We start from the raw sequence: 23,681 nt of genomic DNA on the forward strand, positions 1-23,681 counted from the left end.
AATGGTCCTTTCTAGGATGCAGGTAGTAAATGTAATAATTTCACTACCTCTTCATGCCCCACCATCCTGTCTCCTTTCCTATCCTACCTCCCACCTACGCACCAAAGTCAACTTCCTGAGCTCATCCTCCGACTGAAATTACAGCACACTGCTGAAATAAAACCGAAGCAGCAGCCGATATCTCATTATGAATTTTGGAAGTCATGGTACAGTTTCTGCTTCTTTCAGCCAGCATGTGACCAGCATCTACTGTTGAACTAGTGCAACTAAGAAATATTCTTTTGCTGCTAGCAAACAGTAAAACACCAAAAATATTTAAGTACGTATGTCCATTGTACATTGTTAATGTAATCTTTCGCCAACTTTAGAATGTGACATCAAGGATAGAGAGACCTAAAGCCATGTAGAATGAATCCTGAAACACAGTGAAAAACGCTTATTGAGACTCACTGATGTACTTTGAATCACCAAAAAGCAGAAACAAACCCTTGTGTACTTTCTTGGTTTCATTGTTTTGGTAAAGATATTTTTAACTGTCCTCCTCCTCCTCCTCATCCACCTGCTTGTGCTGTCTCCGTTCCGCTCACCTTCCTCACCCATCTATATCTGCTTCATTCTCCTTCCTTCTGTACGGCTGATTTTTCCGCAGCTATCTCACCTTGTCAAACGGTGTCAGCTGGGCTCTTGTGAAGCCGAGGAGATTGAACCAGAGATTGAACAATCTATTTCTGCAAGGATACATCAGTGCCAAACCACTCCATCGTAGGCTGTCGGCTGCATTGAGCACGCACACATGCACACTTACTTCTGATTGAAACACTCACAGAGCGAAATAGTCTAGCTATAGTGTGGTGTTGTGTGTTCCAGCTGCTGGTGTTGCTTTTTTTTTTGAAAGACAGGTAAAAGAAACAAGTGCGACACGTTAAACTTTTCAAAAGCAAAACCTAAAGATGTTGTTTTTTTCCCCGCAGATGCTATCACAACATCCGCCGCACTATCGATTGGGCTGCTCTGTCCCTCGGCGAGGGAGTGAGTTGTGACCAAGTCGTGTGATTCGGAACAGAGGGTGAGGGTTGGTGAAATTTAATTGGGTGAGGTCATGGGTGATGGGCTGATCAGTCAAAAAAGGGGGTCCGTTGGCATGGAAATGGAGCTGCTTTCACACAGCAGATGGGAGTTTGGCTTCGCTGGTCAGACACAATGGCTACTGCAAGATGCCACATCATTCTGCAGGAGCCACAGGCAGACACACTTTCACTCTCACACTGAAGCACTTACTTGCACTAAATAAATGATAAACCTTAGAGCAAACACTTGTGGAATCTTCTGCTGCCACCCAGTGTCCATAAGAGCTGGTAAAGGACGGGTGAGAGTAAACCATTCATTTTTAAAATTACCTATGGGTGACCTGACCTAAGATATCGCCACATTTGGCGACATATTCGATGACGTATTATAGGCACAGTGAAGTTTAAAATAAAGATTCATATTTATATACACGTATAACGCAGGTTGGTGATTTCGCTGTTAAACAGCAAAATAACCAAAAAAGATGTCAATAAATCTTGCAGAAAATGGGAGCAGGAAGAAAAGATGAATGTGTGTGTGTCTTGTTCTAAAGGTTTACAGTTAAAACCTGAGTCCATTTGACCCGTCTACTGACAGCTTGAAGCACCGCTCTGATTAGGGAGAAAATGAAATGAGGAAATCATCTGGACACTTCTTTCCTGGAGAGTATAATGAACAAGCTGTGAGAAGTCCATTATCTGGCGTAATATGGAGCGCTGCTTTCACCACAACAAGGTAGATTAGCCATTGCAGATAATAGGAGTCTGAACTAGGTCTGCCAACATTACATGTGCAAATGTGTTCCTCAAAATCTGGACAAAAAAAAAGTTGACTAAAAATGCTCTTCTAGTAAAAATTCTAACATCCATCCATCCATGTGACCAGATTTTCAATGGACTCTAGTGGTATTTTCTTGCATCACGCCTTGCCCCAGTGAAAGTGGGAAGCTCCTGTGGCGGGCACAGTGAGCACGCTACACAGAGGGAGCCCCTCAGCGCCAAGCTCTGCCCGACAGTAAGAGAGCTTGAGTCTCAGTTGACATGGAGTGGGGGACTCTCATATTACCCACTGTTAGCTACCGACTCGGTCGCCTCTACAGCGGCAGCATGGTTTTCAGCACCAGAACCTCCGAGGAGCAGACACTCATCCAGCGTTCTGAGTCACAGCTGGCTGCTTGTTGGCCATGTTTCGAAAACCAATGATTATTTGGAAGTGAGTGAACCGATGCGTAAGAACAATCGCTTGCGCTCAACCTGCGACAGGGGTGATCAAATCAAGCGCTCCTTGTCATTCGTCATGCTGCAGAGACGCAGGAATAGCGCTTAAATATAGAAGTTTTAGAATAAAGGAGCGACTTCTTCTCTCATAAAAAATAACTCTTAAATTATTACTTAAATTTTACACATAGTTTTTTCTAGTTCATTGTTCATTTAACTTTGAAAGTTCAATGACAGCTAAATCTTAAGTGGTTCAGTAACCATTTGAATAATCGTGATGATGATACGAATCAAAATAATGGCGATTATTATTTTTCACATAATCGCCCCTAAAAGTCAAACTAATCTCTTATCTGAGTGGCATTGGCGTATGAGACTCTCATTTCTGCCATATTCCTTTATTGAAAGCACGACACAAACAAACAACCTTTGCTCATCACCCACCGTAGACAATGACAGTAGCCGTCGTGCTGCGCCGCTTGGCCACAATGTTCTTGGCGACACACGTGTAGTTGGCTGTGTCTGAGAGACGGGCCTGCTTGATGATCAAGTTGTGGTCGACCGTAATGTAAAAGTTGCGGTCCTCAGCTGGGTCGATGATCTCCTCGTTCTTCAACCACTCCACCTGAAAGACAGACGGCAACAAACGTAAACCTCAGAATTGAATGAAGCAGTTCATCGGAGCTGGGCCCAGATCTCCATCAGTCCTGGTCCATTGAAGTGGAGGGGTCACAGCTGATCACTTAGACGCTCATGAAGATCAGCAGATCTAAAAGACCTCACTCCTAAGTGGAGGCGAAGGGAAGCAGGAAGCTGAGTGTTCGCCTTCTCGAGGTACTTTGGGTGAAGGGTAGGACAGTGGGGAAACCACCCTGTTTACGAGCCTAATCACATTTCCTGAGTGCTGTATTTACTGGCCCAACCCCTCGTAAATTTGCCCCGTCTGCACTTTACAGCAGTCACATAAATGTCCGAGCCACAATGTGGAATTCATGCACTTTAATATCCTTCTTCTATTCCATTAAGACATGGAAATATCAGACACAAAAATGGAAAACGCTGTGTTATTCTCCAATTTACAGCCCGCTCCGGCTCGGCTGTCATTCTCCTCCCTGTGTTTTTTCACCTGCTTCTCTCAGTGATCTTAAGAGGTTCCGAAGTGCCCCGTGTCCTCCGGGCTCAATGTAACTTTGAATTCGCAATTTTAAGCGAGACGCTGTCTGACCTTTTACATTACAAAGTAAAGGTTACGCTGCAGAAAAAAATACAACAGAGGCAAACAAACAAAATAAATAAGGGCAGACAGGTGAAAAGTGAACGCCTGTACTGTACAAACAGGCAAGTCTTGTCCCCAGTGACTGTCCTCCACGGATCTGTGTTTCATTTCTCAAGCTGTAGCACAGAGGAGAGAAAATGACTGAACAACCTTCACATTAGAATGTTCACTGATGTTTTGGAAAACCGTCCGGGTAGGTCTTAGGGAAAAAAAAGCAGAGACGACAAGACAAGGCACCGACAGTACAGGCCTCCTGATTCACTCACTGAGTCGCTCTACATGAAAATGACAAGACGCTGCCTTGGTAATGGCACGGATGACCATTTATCACTTGTGCCATACATTGCTCTTTTAGCAGACAATTATAGGGGGAAGCCACTAAGAAACACATCATGGTGTACGTCAGCTGTAAATAAAAAGTCGAGTACAGCCTCCAAGAAAACAACATTGTTGAGACTAGAGAAGGTGATGCAGAGGCCGTGAAAAGGGAAGTTCGGAAATCCCAAATGAAAGTGCGACCGTTAGAACCTGGCGACAGACAAGCATGAATAAAACAGCAAGAGGAAAGTGTGTTCTGATGTGAATGTTCTGTTTAGTGGGCAACACAAGGCTGACACTTGAAACAACAATCCTGGGAAAAGAACTCCAATTGTAAGTGGAAAACCTTGTTGAACAACCAGAACAATCGCAAATGAATGTTAGCATCTTTAGTGATGGGAATGTTCCAGGTGAATTTTCGAATTAGTGATTGTTGAATAGCTGCGTGCTTCCTGCTCATGGAAGTTAACTTGAGGACGCCGGTTGGTGCGACTCAACGTGCTGACTCTGGTTTTTAAAGATTTTAAGCCGGGTCTTTGTAGATCTATGACTTGGTATAATCTCTATAAACTCAACACTCAATTTAAAGGATGACGTTCTTTTTTTTGTCAAGACATGATGAGTGAAGTTTGAAGGGTCGTAACTAAACTCAAAGATGTGAGATGTTCGGGTCCTTAAAATTACAGTGTTATCATGCTTAGCTCATTAGGTATATACTGAAAACAGATTTGTACATTTATGCACCACCATTATTAAAAACCCTCCGCAGAATAAACGCTCATTTCCCATTCAAACTGGGAAATCAGCCCAAGAACAGTATGTGATTTCACCCTTGAGGTCTCGTTGCCATCACAGCTAATATATACACAAGTGCCAGTCAGCAAAATTAAGGAGAACAAACATGTCTACCTTCTTTCACAAGGCTATTTGATGTCCATTTCCAATTAACCTCTGAGACCTTCCATTAGGAAACTTGCTAACACCAGTATTTTTTTTTCACCAAACAAGCACATGTGCACTCAGGTCATGGTTTAGAGCAAATATGAGTTCAGAGCACACGAGAGACGGAAAGCAACTGACTGATGCAAAACTGAATATGAGAATTAACACGCTACATGTAAGGTTCCGATCACGCCTCCAAAAGCAAACACTTGCTCAGTGTAAATTGTTACACTTTCAGGTCTAAATAAAGCGACTTTCACAAGTGCGTTAACCATCATGAAGGTTCTATCAACCTCAAATGGAAGCTAAGCTACTAACCTTGAGTGAGCCACAACAGAGTGACACAGGTACAAAAATCTGTTATTTATTTATCCATCGAAGTGAAGTTTAAATAGATGTCAGAACATCTGAAGTTGTTGCCATGTGGATATTGATGGGATGCCTTATGCTGGAAGAAAGAGTATCTCTGGCCACAAGGACACAGTGCCACCTGCACTGTAGACCATACCATCCATCTATAGCAACATCGTCCACAAAGTAAAAAAAAAAAAAAAACAAACAGAAAAATATACATCAACTCCATAAGCACCCAGAGGAGCAGGAAGCTGCAGTAAAAACGCTGACCTCCGTGCAGTCCTTCGCCTCTGCGCCTCCCTATACTGGAGCCATTGTGATTCCAAATGCAAACAGGTCAAATCATTTGCATTAATGCTAAAAAATTCCCACTTTCATAGCATCCATTATTAGTCACCAAATGACCGCTACCATTTGCGTAGAGTGCACATAGCGAGCATATACTGACATTAGAGAACCTAAAACTTCTCTCTCAACAGCCACATGTAAACAGCGTTTATTACTTTTATTTCCAAAGAAGAGAAGAAAAAATGGACGTTAAGGAAAGGCCGAAACTCATGAAAACTTTTGTGTAAATGTGTCATCATTCCTTTGTAGGTTGAGTTTAAGGCGATGCGCGCACTTGAAATGAGAAAATTATCCACATATTTCTTGTTTTAAAATTTACATTTTTAAACATCATCATAAAAAACTTAAGACTTTTGCTTCTTCACTACTAATGTGTGTTAAAACATGCACTTTTCTTTCCACAAAAAAGTATGTAATGATTAAGAAGCTGTTTCCCACCAAAAATATGATGATATATTATACAGTATATACTGGATATTTGATGGATGACATGTAGTAGTACACTGCAGTAGAACAGTAATGGTTGATGATTATTCATAAAAAAATAATAAATAAATGTAGTTGGGGGGCAGCGCCCCCTACGGACCAACCACCGCTGAATGCCACGGTTTGTGGAGACTTGAACTCAGGCAGGGTGCAATGCTCCGTCCGTATCAGACAAAGAGAGCACATGTGGTAGCTCCACCACATCAGTTATCGGATCATTAGCCACAGCTGGTGCGAGTGTGTGCTGCAGCGTGTGGCTGATTGAATCAAGCCAAACCCACAGGAGCAAGGGTTTGAGTTACCCACTCACTACACACTGCATAAGTGCCGAAGTCTTAGCCACACGACGGCAGGCACAGAAGAATGCACACACTCGCCGGCTCTGTTGTCATGCTTTAGATATTAAGTAATAGCATTACAGAGACATGGGGAAAGACTTTCAGAGCTGGCACATGCTCACACACCCGCCAACGCCGCTGCACATAACCTTGCCCTTTGTTTAAACTGTAACTGGATTTAAGAAAGAAAGGTTCAAGAAGAGTGCATTCTTCTTTGCCTGAGACAAAGAAATCAAACGGGTTTCTTTTCAAAGGAATAAAGGCTTTGTCTGATCAATTACAAGCTCCCTTCTTCGCTGTATTTTTCTCGACTTAACCCATTGAATGAGATGAATCTGGCTTGGGTTTATTGCTAAACCGGCCCGTCTGCTTTGAAACCTTTCATGCACTTCTCATAACATACGGGATTTTCCTATAGCAGAGGGTCAGCGATAGCGTCGTCCATATGAGCACGAGAATCAATAACAGTTCTAGTTGGATACTGTACAGCTAATGCATCTGAGCAACCAGCATCAGGGACCTGGCCTAAGAAACCACACTGGGATTCAAACCCACAACTTCCCACTCCGCGGTCATAGAATATAAATGCTATAAACGCTGTTTCAAAATTACTATTTCTACTTTAACTGTGTTCCAGGGGAAGCTATAACCTGTTCTTGGAGTTGTGCTATTGATCCATAAGTATTGATCTCCCTGCTCTTTTCCCTTGATTTTAAAACAAGCATACGATGAAATCAATAAAACAACGGCAATGATTCGAGAATTGTGTGGGCTTAAATGAGTCCTTTCAACCAACCAAGGCTTGTCTCTAGAACAGTGTTGAATGCTCAATAACAGCACATTTCATTACCATCCTCACATGAAAGTTGACTTTCATTTTAGTGATATGTTTGCGGTTTTTGGTATATTTTTTCCCATTGTTAACTCGCGCCAACAACAATTTATCCTGTTATCTTGACCTAACAAAAATCTTTCTTAGTGTTTTCTCAACAACAATCCTTTTCTTGAGATAACAAATACAGCTATTTACAAGTCGGGTGATGCCGTGCTGATTTATGTGACTGTCTACGCATCAGGTTGTAGTTCTATCAAGTCTAACACAGACGGAAATGATACATTTGGCCCTTCTGTTGCATTCAGGCCACACTTAAGGGATGCTATTGTGAATGTTAACTTTGTTAGAAACCAGATAAGAGGACCAGGGTCTTCTTTTTGTTACATGGTTCAGGAGGTTTATAATAAGTTTATCATGAGATAAAACATAAAAGAAGGTGCATCGCTGTTATCGGCTTCTGTGGTTACATTTAAACATTTCTAGTTCTAGATGGAGCAACAGTGCAGTGACGAAAAACCTTGGTAAATTCAAATAGATCCACCGAAATATCAACCATTCCTTGAGCCATGATCAACATTTGCTGTGGATAGGTTTTCAAGATTCATACAACAGAGAAAAGGGCCAATGAGAAAAGTCATCAAGAGTGCAACTTGTCTCTGACATGGAGTGGGTATAAAGTCCAGGCAGCGCGCTGCGCGACATAGAAGTAGGCCAACACAGAGAAATAAAGACTTCCATTGCACTGCAGAAGAGAGCAGCTCCAACTGTCGTGAGCCACAAAGCCAGAACGCATGTCTGCTGCAGAGTGGAGGAACATTTCATTCTGTTCACAAAGAGAAAATGTGACTCCAAACAGCAAAACAAATGGCAGAAGAAAGAGCATCTCTGTGACAAATGCTAATATGTAACTTGCTTTGTGCTGTTGCAGAACGTCTCACCAGGGTTTGGAGAGTTATGGAGCGATATCACACCTACACTCTTTTCTCTTCATGTCTCACATAAACACGGTGGGATTAAACACAGTTTTTGGAAAGACAATTCCAACGAAGTTGATGAGCAAGTCACCGAGGACTGTCCTCTTGGTTAGATATAATGTCTGCGTTTGAGTTAGAGATCAGCCATGAGTGGGTTAAAGAGCTCTCACCATGATTACTCTACCAGCGAGTGGGTGGAGCCTGAGTGTGCTCAAGCCATCACAACCACCCACCCTGGTACGTCTCCTCAGCACCGTGTCACCCGCACAGACCAGTGTTTAAGACAGCTGAAGCTCGCGGGTAATAAATGATCATGATGGTATTTATATACATAACTTCTGTTTTAGGTCTTTAAGCAATGGGCACAGAGCAACCAATAAACTTGGAGTTTCTGGTTCAGTTGGGGACATTGGGGACCCCAGGAGTGGAAGGCCCTTAACAGCCAGGACTGAGGTCAATATTGGGCGCCTCAGGCAGATGGTGCGTGGCGATCGTGACTTTTCGACTGATCCCAAAGCTGCGGCTGGGCATGAATCTGGACGGCGTCCGGGTCATCTACCACGTACTTCTTTAAACCTTTTGCACCATTCCCAAACATGTGAAGATGACATTGTGATCTCCGTACACTTGCCACAGGAATCCCACTGCTTCCCCAACCGTAGCACAAACTTCAAGTTTGTTCCTTCCTCTGTGCTCAGTGCTTGGCATGTAGCATAACTTTGAAGGGGAAGCTTCTTAGTTTGTAGTTTGAAATATGTTTTTGGTGGCTCCAGTCCTGGAACTTTTCGGACACACCTCAAAGGCGAGAGGCAGAAACACAGTGTTGCCATAATAGACAAAATACATGAGAAAACAAAAGTAGACCTACATAGACAAGGAAATGATTCAATACATCAGGAAACAGTTTTTGTTGAATAAATATACATGGAAATAGAGATTGAAAAAAGATATATGAGGAAATATGAATTGAAAACCAAAGAGAAAATGACTCTCCTTGTCCATTCTTGAGACATCAATTTAGCTTGGTATGTTTTTGGACTCTGGGAGGAAACTAGAACAAACATATGAACCCAAGGTGCGTGTCTTGAGTCTGTTTTTACACCTCTCAACATACATGTCTCATAAAGCTGCATTGTTTATGACTAGTCTTTGGGTTGGCTCAGTATTTATTAAATAGTAATCAGCATATTTAGTCACAGAGAGGAGATCAGACTCGGACGCTGCCAGATATGTCTGGCAACAGGAGGCCGTCATTGTAATTGGGAAGCTTATTTCCATTTGTAACCATCCACATGTGCGTGGAGGATTCTGTAGACGGGCTGGGAAACAAACCCAGAACAATGAGCTTCACATAAGGAAATAAGACAAAAGTGAGGGAGGATTTCGGCATCATGAACATTCAAATGTCAGGCCGAGGTAAATGGAGCATGTGGCCGCTAACATATCGACAAGCGCCCAACACACAGGAGAAGGAGAATCAAGACAGGTTTTCACAGTGAGAGCCATCTATCTTCTGTTTCTGCTGTCATCGGCTTTCTCAACACAAACAACAGGAGTTCTCTATCTGGCCCTAAATCTGGCTCTCCATTTGTACATGTCTTGACAAAGGACAACACACACCGGCACACGCAGATGTGTCCCATGTGTCTGGCCGTCGCCAGCCTCCTGATGTGTAGCTAAGCCGAGGAGTGATCAAGCTATTCATTAGCACAATAACAAAGGCCATTACTGGCTAATCAACAGTCTCCAAACTCAATCGAGGAGCGCTAATAGAAATTTAATCCAACAGCGCACATGAATATGGCGACGATTGGAAGCGTGCGTGTGTGCGTTCTTGTCTGGCCGCGTCGGTGGTGGGACAAAACCATTATCATGATGTGGCGAGATGATTTCAAAGAGAGGAGGAATCATGCCGTGGAGTGGAGGGTGATATTCGTCTGGAGTTGGAGTCGTCGCAACAAACTGCTTCGTGATCTCATCTGACTCTCTTTTCGACTGATCCCAAAGCTGCTGCTGGGCATGAATCTGGACGGCGTCTGGGTTGTCTACCACCTACTTCTTTAAACATTTTGCACCATTCCAAAACATGTGAAGATGACATTGTGATGTCCGTTCACTTGCCACAGGAATCCCACTGCTTCCAAGGTGAGAGGCAGAAACACAGTGTTGCCATAACAGGCAAAATACACGAGAAAACAAAAGTAGACCTACATTGACAAGGAAATGAATCAATACATCAGGAAACAGGAAGGCAATTGTTGAATAAATATACATGGAAATAGAGAATGACAAAAGATATATGAGGAAATATGAATTGAAAATGACTCTCCTTGTCCATTCTTGAGACATCAATTTAGCTCGGTATGTTTTTGGACTCTGGGAGGAAACGAGACTGTGAGGAGACTGAGAACACATGAACCCAAGGTGCGTGTCTTGAGTCTGTCTTTACACCTCTCAACATACATGTCTCATAAAGCTGCATTGTTTATGACTAGTCTTCATTGATAAGGACAGACTATTTCACGTAGTTAACACCTACTTTGGGCTTCAACAGTCGGTTACCCCTATGACTTGGCTTGTTTGTGTGTAGTGTTCACACAGTACGCAGCGGCACGTGGCAAAAACATCATCATTGCTCATACTGGGTGTGTTAAACTCAAGGCCTGGGGGCCAAATGCAACCCGCCAACTCATTAAATGGGGCTCTTCAGGATTAAATTGTTTGCTCAAAACAAATTCAACCCTGACTTTAAAAGCACTACAACCAGCTCATCCGGAAAGAATGTTGTTATTGTGACCCACCGATATTAGTTATTATTTCCTGGCAATAAGTCAACAACCATTCTGGAATTTCCCATAAATCAAAAGGCGCAGGCAGGAAGGGAGTTGGATGAAGGAAGAAGGTGTATGTGCTTCAAGATCAAAACCAGCGTCCCTTGTGTTACAAGGCAGAGTTGAGGGTGAAAGGCACAGATGCTTCATGCTAAAATTAGCCTCCAACATTTAAGAGTGACATCACATTGTGTCAAGACTCTAACATATAGTTCAAGGACTGCCAGCTGATAAATAGACATTTCTTCCGGCCCATGACTCGGTCTGTCTTTTGGCCCCCGTCTTCGGAATAAATTAAGATTAAAATGAACTGTTAAACTCACAACAAAGTCACAGTTAAGAGGCTTCTTCTCAAACATTGCTGTGAACTCAAACTCACTCACGGAAACAAACAACTTGAATTCTCCTTCTCCTCTTCTTCTGTATTTATTTTACCTCCTCCATCTGACCAAGTTGCTGGGTTTCTGACCACAGGTGAGGTATCACACTTCTGCTCCCTAATGATATAACATTTGTGATGGGCAAAAATGTCCAAGTGAGATTCCGGCATCATCTAGAATATGTCATCACATTGTCTGCCTCCTAACACATCTAGTCTCTGACATACGACAGAGTCATGAAGGTCATGACTGAAGCCGATTCAGCTTTTATACACAGCAGTGTCCAGAGTTGAGTCGGTTCAAGTGGATATTAAAAATAAAGAAGTCTTGGAGGTGCGGCTCACGCTTCCATGCTTCTGTATCGCCACCTATGAGTTGGTGCTAACACCAGGGAAAATAGTCAATAATAATCAGCTGCACCAATAAAAAGAAATATTCAAGGCTTCAAGCGAAACTCACAAAACAGACACAATAGAGAGGGGTTAAAAGGCAGGGTGTTCACTGTCAGGGCATCATCTACAATTCAAATCACATGCCTACAATGTTTTACATAAACATGGTTTATTCATTGTTTCAGTTCTGGCCCTGATAATTGCAGCACAGAACCAAATAGTGATGGAGAGGTGATCTCAGGGGTCTTCTTCTCTCCACCATTACTCCGTGAACCAGAGCTAATCGTGTTTATTCTTGTGACTATTAGCAGCCAATGAAAATGCATTTTCATCACTTACACATTTAGATTTTTATTAGACAACACATTTTGGAGCTCAGCAGGGTGTGTTAAACAGTGCCTCCGTTGATAGTGGTGCATGCAGTCGGTTCAGTTCAGGAGTGTAAGTCCTTTCACAGACACTTCCCGCTGCAAAGTCTGTTGCAGTTGTTGCCACTGGCTGCCTGCTGTCCTTGACCCAGTCTATTGACAGAGCAGGACAAATCCAATGACTGATAGGAAGTTGGCAAGCTATCATTTCATTTTGGGAGGGGCGGAGCATATGTAGTTTAGGTTAGTGTAGGTTCAGTTAGTATTTATTTGCAGGATTGACCTTTAAAAAAATGTCTCTGTGTGTCGAAAATAACATGAATTACACAAACCTACGCATCAAAAGTCATATTCCATAAGGACATCACTAATATGCCAACAACAAGCAAGTTTTGTTCACTAATTCACTTCGATTATTTCATCTACGTAACGTAGCTACCTTTTTGAAATTTGGAAAAAACAATCTTTCATCGTTGGTCAAGGTCAAATGTGCTCAATGAGACAGCAGGTGGCAGCAGTGTTCTGGACCCCACACACACCAGGAAGTGAACAAAGTTAGCCAAATCCTTCAGAGGAATAGTGGATACAGTTTGTGTTCTCAACCAACACCAGTTTGTTTTCAACTTTTCATCTGTTTTTTTCTTGTTTTGCTAACTCACACATTACCTCCTTGCCTGATGCAATGTGGAGAAGTGAGCGTTAGCAGGTTAACAATAAATCGCCATGTAGAATGGGAGAATATTTTCATCATCCTTTCAACAGCAACTCAAAGACGGTTTCCCCAAGCAAGCGAGCGGAGAGCGGCCGTATGAATCAAAAGAAAACACAACGTGTCGAACAATATTAATTTTGACACCTACCCAAGCATGAAGATTGTGACTTTCCCCACTGTTTCTTCTGGTAATTGGCCGTGTGTCCATGCGTTCCTGGCTGCAGTCTCACTTTACACATCAGAGGTGATGAATGCAATCCTTCCGCCGGAGACTACAGCAGGGAGTAGGCTACACCCACAGCTACATGATGCAGAGCAGCACTGGCTAGCCAGATTGCACAGGTTAAAATAAGGTCAGTGTGCATAGCGGACATGGAGAAGTGGAGAGTGTGCTGAGATGCTCCGACAGCTTAATTAACTAGATCCTGGCAAGTGACATAAACAGCCAATTAAATACACTGACAGAACTGGGTTGGCTATCAACGATCAACCCACATAGATGTTCCCCAGACACCTCCAAAAAAAAAAAAAAAACGCCGAAGAGTAAGGTGAAACAATCTGTCCATTGTTTCTGGATGGGCCAATGGTTTCTATAAAGAGTTATTCATGTATTGACTGACAATTGAGTTGAGTTATTGTTGTTATGATAATGTCTATATGGCACCAACAAAAACAAACAAAACAGAAAATAAGAACAGTTTCAATTATATTTCATCTATAATTGAAAGTCATTTCTGATGTTGACGCTTTACAGGTTGTTGATAGCCTCATTCAAAACCATCTTACCAACTCACATTATTGTTCTCTTCTCATCTGAGGCCATCCATAACCTTTATTCGAGGCAATAACCCCAAAGGGTGGTGGTGTGTGACTGCAGACTCTCTTTTATATCTGTGCTGCTGCGCCCCCTGCTGCCAGCTCAGGGTCCTGGATCTGAGGTGAGCGTTCACGGTCTATGTTTCCCCACCGTAAGTGCAGTTGTAGATAGCGTTAAATGATGCTGGTGAGAGCGCGAATCAGAGATGTTTTATGAAAGAGGGTCATATTTTCTTCCCACTACTATCTGGTATGATGATATGCTGCATCATCTACCAGATGCTCAGAGCACAGGTGGCGCTTCCTTCTTTAGAAACGACTCCTGAAATCCAGGCCACATGCAGAAATGTCCCTCCGCTTTGTATAAATCTGGAGATTGTTCTGAGAACTGACAGCTCTTGGTTCTCCAACATGCCAAGGGTCTAACCAGGGGCCTCCTCCTGGTTAGTCATGCCTGGGACACCTGAGCATGAATGTGTCCAGGAGGCATCCGCCACAACAGGCTCCTCGAGATGTCAGGAAGTTCCACTATGAGTCCCACCAGGACAACTGAGCCCTTCACATTATCTCCAAGAGAGAATCCACCCTCAAAAAACGTAAACCCGCGCTCGTGGTGATAAAAATGAAAGATAAAAATGAGCTGTTTGAATTACAGTCGCTTCAGTTACATGGAACGGTGATGTAAAAAGCAACCTTTATATTGCACGCTACAGAGACTACGTCAATTCTGTGCAAACTGTTCTATATGAAGCATCATGTATGGTTAAGCATAAGAAGAACAGAAGGAGTCTCTGAGGTGCAGAAGATCTAAGAGATTCTGGGCGCACGTTGTGTAAGTTATCCAACAAGGAATACAGTAATAATATGGAGATGGGCATCATGGGCGCGTGTGTGTGCACGTGTGTCTCAGCCTCCCCATATTCAGCAAGGCAACGTTCGGAATAGCTGGGAGCTCTCCAAGGTGTCAGGCGCAGACAGAACTGGAACACAAAAGGACACCAAGTTGAGCTTAAAGAAATCTATTTATAACCTACATCCTGCACACCTTGGTGTAACCTACTTTCACTAAATGATGCGTCGGGTGACGGAACACGAGTCCTCTTTTACTCAGCAGTCACTCGTGGATGGCGCTCTTGTGATGTAACAAGCAGAATTTGTTTTTGTGTGAATCTGCGATGCATTTTTAACAGCCACAGCATGTCTGACAGAATGTCACTGACAAGGACTAAGGGCTCACTTTTAGGCAACAAAGCTTATAAATGATAAAGAAGGAAGATTGAAGGAGGAATAAGGCAGGTGGAGAGAGGAGATGAGGAGTTGTTCTGCATTAAAGAGGTCACAGATGTGCTGAATAGAGAGTCTGGATTCGCTTCTCTGGGGTTCACACACACGCGCGCGTGCACACACACACACACACAGCGTCACCTCGGAGATTTAACACAGGTGCAGATGCTTCACAGTGATCTATTAGACTCACCCGCTCATGTCAACATACAGAGCCTGCGCGAGAGATAGATGGATGGAGAACATCTCAAGAGAGGGTCCAGTATAGAAAAGGGATTTCCACGGCAACAGTGATGTGGGGAAAAGTGAAGAGTGAAGGGTTTTAGAGACAATGATTACAGAGGAAGAGGAAGAGAGGCGGCGAGATGTGTGGGTTAACAGTGCCATCACAGGGAATGGGAGACGGACAGAAAGGGCTGGAGAGGATGCCGGTGCAGGGAAAGTGAAAACAATGGAGCACAAATAAAGGAGAGAGTGAGGGGGAAGACGGATAGCACAATTCGGAATTCCCTAGCACTGGCGTCAATTAGAGCAAGAAGAATGCAGGAGGAGCAGGAAAGGAGTGCAGCACTGAGAGGATGGACTAGATGGGGAAGATATACGGAGGGTAATCCATTACCCAGAACACCTGGGAAAACAACAGGAGGAAAGTTAAATTCTGGAAGGAATGAAGCAAAGGAAGGGGAAAGAGACGATACAGCAAATTAGCAGAAGAAAGAGGGAGACAGATGAGGGTGATATTTTACCCAGGAGCAATGTGTCAACACACAGGACGTGCATTTGCAGGATGAATACAAGAATACAGCCAATTCTCAGAGAATCAGGAAATGACATGTGAGCTCGCCTTTTTTGGATGTTGTGAGGAACTGACAAATGGACAGTGACAGTCTGCAGCTGTAGCTTTTAAAATATACAAGGTGAAATGACCCAGGTCATGACAACACACCGTGCTTCGATAAAGAATGAATCGCAACACAATTCAAACCCAAACTCTCTCACAAATGTGTCTGTTTAAGAGTCTGCTTGAACTGAAGATCACAAGCTGTTACGCCCAAGAAGTGACACTGAGTGTGATGAGAGAGAGTTCAACCTCAGATCATGCTCCGGGGGACTTTAATATCACTGTCGGACAGAAATGATGGCGAGAAAGGAGGAATTTGGAAGAGCTATAAACTTCCACTCCAAACAAACAGGGAAAGATCGACGACGTAGATGAGTGTCGGGTGCTGGGTAGTTTCTCTCAGGATGGAGATGTTGAGCGACGTCGCGAGCAGATGCATTGGCCATTCGGAGGAGAGTAAACAAAAGTGACAGATTTGTGCAAGATTTATACGTCGTACAGTTGAAGTGCGACCCTGAGGGGAAGCGAGAGCCAAACGAGAATCCAAATGAAACCATTAGCTCACACCCGGAGAAGTTAACATGCTCCCAAACAACCACTTAAGCCGCACAGCTGGAAAGCCAGATCTCATTTCGTTTAAAGAAGCCTTTAAGTTTGGCACGATGCCCTTGACGTCAACTTCAACAGCAGAGAAAAATCCAAGATAAGTTCTATATAATGTAAGAGAAGTAGTTGAATCTCTAAACATTCCTTCCTCTTTAAAGGTATTTTCCGACAGTAATGAAGTTGAAAACGATTGATGGCTTGATAATTTACAAAACAGTCTTGTTCAGCACTGTGAACGTGTTGATGCGGTGGGACTTTGGGTCTCATTTGTTTTCTTTATTTCTCAGGACGCCGATGTTCTTTGCTTTTCCTGCTGAACCCTCACTAATGGCTAATGGCAGCAGCAGATGATGGAGGAGAAACAACCCGAGTAGATGAAATATACATTATACATATTGTCTCGACACAGAACGCTTGTTTCAACCAATTGGCCGGGCTCCATCAAAGGTGTTTATTTGGCATGAACCCATGACTGCGCATGTGTGCGATTACTTTTGTAGTTGAACACCATCCAGCTTCCACTTGTCATTGGAGGGAAGCCAAGTGTGGTTATCGAGTGAAGTGATACACGGAGGGTTATTTCAAACCTTTGCCTATTTTTATAACGTTTACATGACAATGGTGAAAAATAATGTAGTATTTAGACTGACTGAATAAAACCAGAAAAAAAGAACATAGAAAATGTACTTCTAAAGTAACGCCTCAATTTAATCTCTTAACACATTCAGATACTATGATGCCCTGAGGAATTCCACACAAAACATGGGGAGAACAAACCCAGAGTTGCTGTGATGCAACATCTCCACTTGCTTTCACATTTGCATTGAATATTTATTCTTCACATTCTGGTTTGACGCATGTAAAAGTGTGTGAATGTGCACACGCTTCTCCATGAGTGAGCGTTTTTTTTTTTTGTTTTACACACAGCCCAGGTTTTTTTGATGACACTTTTAATCGGTAAAGCATGAAGAAGCTCTGCGCTCACTGGGGCCTCGCTAATCCTCATTAATTGACTCTCCACCTATCTAGTGTAATTAAAACTCCCCAATAACGAAATCTGCGTTATTAGCTGGGTCAGCTGAACGATGGCAGACCTCCCTGCTCTGTTTATTAACCTCACACCTCAAGCTGGCTGTATAAATTATGTTTCATGTGTTTCAATGTTCATGTTTTTTTTCCTTTCTTTTTCTGGAGTTGCTCCTTATAGCGGTGAAAGCAAAAAAAAATTGCGACACGTTTCATCAAAGAAGAAAATTTGGCATGCATCTTTGATATATAGGAAAAACAAGTAATACAGCAATACTTATTATTCCTAATAACTAGGGCTTGGACAAAATGCATTTGGCCCAACTCGATTTTTTCCAGATACAGTGGTACCTCGCTTTTCAAACGTCCCGGAGTTCGAACAAAAATTCGAGAATTTTTTGCTTCAGATTTCGAACGAAAATCCAGAACTCGAACGCCACCGAAAAAAAGCCGGAAAAAACATAACGTGCGCGGACCGATCAGCTGACCCACAACGCGCTTTGTTATTGTGTATAACGCAGCCTCTGTATGCAGACGTGTCCCGTTAGCTACATTTACTGACTGTTTTTTCTTCATATTGAGGTGTAAAACCTTTCCTGTCTCAGCACTGGACCGTGGTAGAGTGTCACAGGGGAGGTGCTCGCTCTCCACACCTCCGAGGCTGGAGCGCTCACTCCAGGGTTTGATGTCCTGTTGGAGCTGGGGCAGGGATGAGGCGAGTCTGGGACAGAGCGTTACTTGGTTTATGACTTTGTCACAGCCAAACTGCACAGAAGCAGTTTCACTTTTCACGCAATAAAAAGTTTCTTGTTGTCCTAAAAGACCCGCAAGAATCACAGGAAATAGAAAAAAAGACATTAAAATGGTTTTGTTTTTTGACATAGCTGAACCTCGTGTCAAAACAGTGTGCTCATTCATCTCTGACAACAGTGTCAGGAGTGCCGAGGGCAGCACGGGTAGCAGCCAGACAAGGCAGTACACTCCTCACTGTCATGTCACCGTCAACCCTCCGCTTTGTCTGAGAACCGCCGTAAAAGACGAGTGGGCGTGAGGATCGACAGACAGACAGGTAAAGGGGAAAAAATGAACAGCAAGATGGCAATAAAAAAGTGAAATCCTTAACCGACATAATAGCTGCTCAGATCATTTGTTGGAAGAGCCAAAACACTGCTTAAAGAGAAGTTAAATGTCAGAAGCAGTTGAGAGAACGTTCAGCAGAGAGGACAGATACTCATCCTAGTTTATCTGTTTTTACATTCAAACAATCCTCCAGTAGAAAAAAAGGTAAAACGACATCTGATCTGGCCTCTCCGAGCAGCAAGCGAAAATACCAGAGGTTACGAAAACAAAGTACAAGTGAGAATGCTAATGAGATGTTTCCTCCTTTGAAATTTAGTTCACACTTTTTAAAAAGCCCAGACGAGAGGAACAGTAAACGCTTGTGGGCCCGAAAAGAATCACTCTTCCACTTGTGGGAGGGAGCCAAGATAAACATGTGGGCTTTTTGACTTAAAAAGAGCAAACTGCAAGCAATTCATGTGCTTTGAACGCAACATTACACAAGAGAGGGAAATACAGACAAGCAGGAGTTATTCAACAACAATAAATAATTGTCAACTTTTCCATAAAGTGGTTATTAGAACTGAATGCCACTGAGCTGGAGAAAATATAAATAAATAAATATAATTAGTGTGTGTGTGTGTGTGTGTGTGTGTGTGTGTGTGTGTGTGTGTGTGTGTGTGTGTTCAACAAAAGAGAAACCAAAACATCCGTGGTTAACAAAACTGGGAGTGGGCACCCATGACTTTGCATGACAAGACTACAGAATAGTTGGATTCAGTCATTTGAATTGTCAAGAATTCAGCAATTTGAATTTTAGAGCATGTATTTTCGCTCCACAATATTGATGTGATATCCAACTGGTGAACTGAGCCTCCCTCCTTCTCACTGAGGTGGTCACATGATCATCGGCAGGTTTGGCTCATAGCGGTTTATTATTCCTAAACTATTGATATTGAATGGCTGTGAATTTCAAAATATTGACTTTAAAAACTCTTGACCCGCAAAAACATTAAACTCAACTATGACAAAAAAAAACAACATTTTACCAAATTCAAATAAAATAAAAAAAGAGATACATGAATAAAAATATCAACACAATTGAATTGTTGAAATGAAATATTCAATATTCTGATCACATCAAGTGTCAAATAAATTTACAAAGTAAACTATATCAAATGAAAACTGGGTTTGGTGATGTGGCCAAGCATTTATTTTGTTAAGAGAAACTTAATTCCGAGTCTGTGCGTCAACTGGGAAGATCCCTGATGAGTTCAAATATTAAAGATAATAATAATAATGATAACTCCTCATATCGTACGATATCATCAACAAACAACGGCGGAGCTCTTCTCTTCCCATTTGAAAATTACTCTGTAGTCCACCACTAACAGCAATTTAATCATCTTTACACTCTTTCAATAAATCACCTCGGCAGTTGGTATAAAGAAGGAGGGATTGCTGACTAATCTGTGGATTACGGTGATGATTTCTGACAGAGGTTAAGGATTAAGGTAAAATGTGATGGGAGATGAGCTGTGGGGCTTACCATGCTCGCTCAAAGAGGATTAAGGTGAGGATCAATTGGGGAAGCAGCATTACATAAATTGTTTTTTTTTTGTTGTTGTTGTTGTTCCCAGAAACACCACACACAGCAGCCAACACAACCACACACAGCAGCCAACACAACCGCCCACAGCATCGCATGAACACAAGGAATGGCCAGGCTGAACTATCTAGGGGGAGAGGATGAATGACTTTAATTCTTCGAGTGCAGCACTTTGAAGGGAAGAGTTAGAACACCTCTCATGTCGTGTTCATTTTTGGTTTATTCAGCGCTTACATGGAGGCAGTTTGTGTACTCGGCAGAGAGGGCGCCGTTTTGACTGGAATGATTTATTTTGTTGGAAGCACTTTTTAACCCGGCACTAGTTAGCAACGTTAATAACTCAGTGCAGAGCAGACCAGACCAAAGAAGGGCGGCACACAAAGTCAGTGTGAAAATATCACCACAATTTTGCGATGAAGTCTGAAATTATTATATATTTACATATATTTGTTTATATGTATATTACATATATTTCATTTGGTAATTTGCATAAATATTTATATCACAGTGTATGTTATTGATTTATGAAATAAAATGAAATAACGTTTAAATAACTAAATTAAAATATGTGATAGTGTTACACAATGGATATCGAAACATGCCGCTGAAAGGGCCCCACTATGCTTTTTGACGTGTCAAGAATGATATACAGGGCTGGCAAGATGAAGCCTCACCTTCACATATACTGGAATGTGAACGCCCCATCCATCCACTACCTTGTTATTCAGTTTTAAAAACAAGTCTACCCAACATGCAGCGTTCGACAACATTACTTCGACGAAAGATTTTCATATCTCGGCAGGATGTGCGTTCAAGGAACTCGGAACAGTTCATGGAATCGATGACAAACTTACTGTATAAATACATTCATAAATGTGCGAGGGGGCTTCTCTGATGCCTTATATATATTTCCTGAGAGACTGGGAAGTGTGTTTTTGGCTGAGAGGGTGAGACATGTGTTTGCCTTCCCAAAGACGGTTCTGTGGATTAGGTTTGCATTTCAAGACGCCGACAGCAGGAAGTGCAAGCTCTCCATATACAGCAAACGTTTCACTAACATGACCTTTTTTTCACTTTTAAAATGAATTAGATAACTTAATGTCTTCCTAAAACAGAATACACAAAAATATTTAATAATAATTTGTTTCAGTCAATGTTGCAGTCGCCCATACTGTACTGTACCATATACAGTTTCATGATAATATACGCCTACATTCATCCTGTTATATGTGTACACCCACTTTACTTTTCCCATTATTCTTTTCTTTTGCGGTATCACAAATAAAACAATGAAAAAATACATATAAAATTATGTCTGAATGAACATGACGGTTAGTAAAGCAGAATTCCTTCAGGGCCCCTGGAAAGCTAATTTGCAAACCCACAAGGATAAACAAAATAATATCAGTGACACGGCTGACTTACAGAAGGACACGTCACACACAGCGCTGAAAACTTTAATTCACTCTGTCACCTTTGCTGTCGAAGAGCAGAACATCACTGCGGTGGTTGTTATAAGTCCCGGACCAACGCTCCGAGTGAGCTTCGTGGTGTGACACATTTACAATACAACCACCGAATTGTACTGTGCGCAGGCCTAAATACAGTACACTGTCTGGGTGTAAGATTGAAGTAGCCGCTAACCTTTTGGTCGCACTGCACCACTGATCCAGTCTGACAGAAAAGTCTGCTTTGATTTGCATCACAAATGTCATTCATGCACACCAAGGCGCACGCACTCACACACTCACACACTTCGGGGGTCCCTGAATGGAATTCATTTCCTTGGGACATTCCGACCCTAAACGTTAGTGGCTAAGATTAGACAACAGTTTTCCAGCGATGACGGAATAGAACCAGTCAGTCGACATAATACTTGAATTGACTTGACACTTTTAGTTCTATGTTCTTCAGGGAAAAGTTCATTTTTAAATCACAAATATATATATATATATATATATATATATATATATATATATATATATATATATATATATATATATATATATATATATATATATATATATATATATATATATATATATATATATATATATATATATATATATATATATATATATATATTTTTTTTTTTTTTTTTTTTTTTTGTTTTTGCTTTTGTTCAGGGATATTTTTCGTTTTACACAATGGCCAGGGTTTCCACTACTCTGATTGTATTTGAAATTCTTATAAAATTGAAAACTTGAATATAGCCACTATCGTGATTTGTTATGCTGATGCAAAAAAACCAATATTTTGTTGTTTAAATGTATGTATGGATCCATACACACATACACACACACATACACACACACACATATATTATATATATATATATATATATATATATATATATATATATATATATATATATATATATATATATATATATATATATATATATATATATATATATATATATATATACATATATATATATATATATATATATATATATATATATATATATATAAAATAGTATCAGCGTCATCATGTCACTAGGGGAACTACATATAAAAAAAAGATGGCTGCCATGACACATGATGCCATGAGTCCAGTAACTGAAGGAAGTGTTTTAAGCGTGTCACTGTGTGCATGTTTTAAGTGATACTCAACAATGCAAAAGCGGCTAAACACAAATATAGCAACAGTAAAAAGGGTGTAGATTGAGTGGTAAAGAATGTGACAGGAACTTGACGGGGGTCCAGACAGATATCCAGTTTCTGTCTGACGCTGCCAGTCCTGGATGATTGTGCGTGAGTGTGAGTGGCTGTGTGTTAAGGTTAAACACGTGCAAGCCCTGTCACCACACACTGATATGTTTATTTCACTGCAGCTGGGGCAATCACTCACTCAAAGAGACAGATGGAGACAGGCACATCGCAAATATTCATATAGACACCCGCTGTCTGGGGCGCACATGCACACACCAGGACACACACAAACACCCACAAAGATATCCATCTTAACTTTGTATGTGCAGACTGCAAAGCTCTGCTTAACTGTTGGGGTCAGTGCCTTTCTGGAGAGGATATTAAATAAAATAAACAGTCCACGTCAGAGGGAAAAAAAGAGATCTGGTGTTAGATTGAAGAACAGGTGAATGGACTCTTGTGGAACCTTAAAATACAAGAAACCTTCAGTCAAAATGAAGTGAATTGAAAATGAGTTGAGTCCAAAAATAGTCCTTTGCTCCTTACAAAGTTCGTCACTGATGTCACCCCACGTTACACCAATCTCAATGACACATGAGCCCTAAATTCCTATTGAATGGATTATAAGTTGCACTGTCTAAACTACTGGTAACACCATGTCTGGACTGCAGTACTCATGACGGCCACTAGGAGGAACTTTGCTTCATTATTTCCATGCATGTGCAGAGCACACTGACTTTTTTCCCCTGCATCATAACATAAATGTTGCTGAAGCTTAAAAGTGATGACACCAGCAAATTGTACGTCATGTATTATCTCAGGACGCTCAAGTGGAGGCATCTTGAAGCTGCTGATCGTTGCTGTGGGCCACGACGTTTCCACACTCTCACCATCCACTACTTATACTGTTGAAACCAAACACAATAGAAGTCTTAGTCTTAGTCTTA

General features: G+C 41.8%; 1 protein-coding gene across 2 annotated transcripts in view; it reads right to left on the reverse strand.

Annotated features, from left to right (window-relative positions):
• The window catches only part of LOC128762215 (netrin receptor UNC5C-like), a 176,340-nt gene that overhangs the window by 40,346 nt on the left and 112,313 nt on the right, over positions 1-23,681 (reverse strand). For both annotated transcript variants that reach the window (XM_053870297.1, XM_053870296.1), the window contains exon 5: positions 2,730-2,910. In XM_053870297.1, the coding sequence (XP_053726272.1) occupies positions 2,730-2,910 (181 nt within the window). The remainder of the gene's footprint in view (positions 1-2,729; positions 2,911-23,681) is intronic.

This window comes from Synchiropus splendidus, chromosome 7 (genome assembly GCF_027744825.2).
Source record: "Synchiropus splendidus isolate RoL2022-P1 chromosome 7, RoL_Sspl_1.0, whole genome shotgun sequence".
Lineage (NCBI taxonomy): Eukaryota > Metazoa > Chordata > Actinopteri > Syngnathiformes > Callionymidae > Synchiropus > Synchiropus splendidus.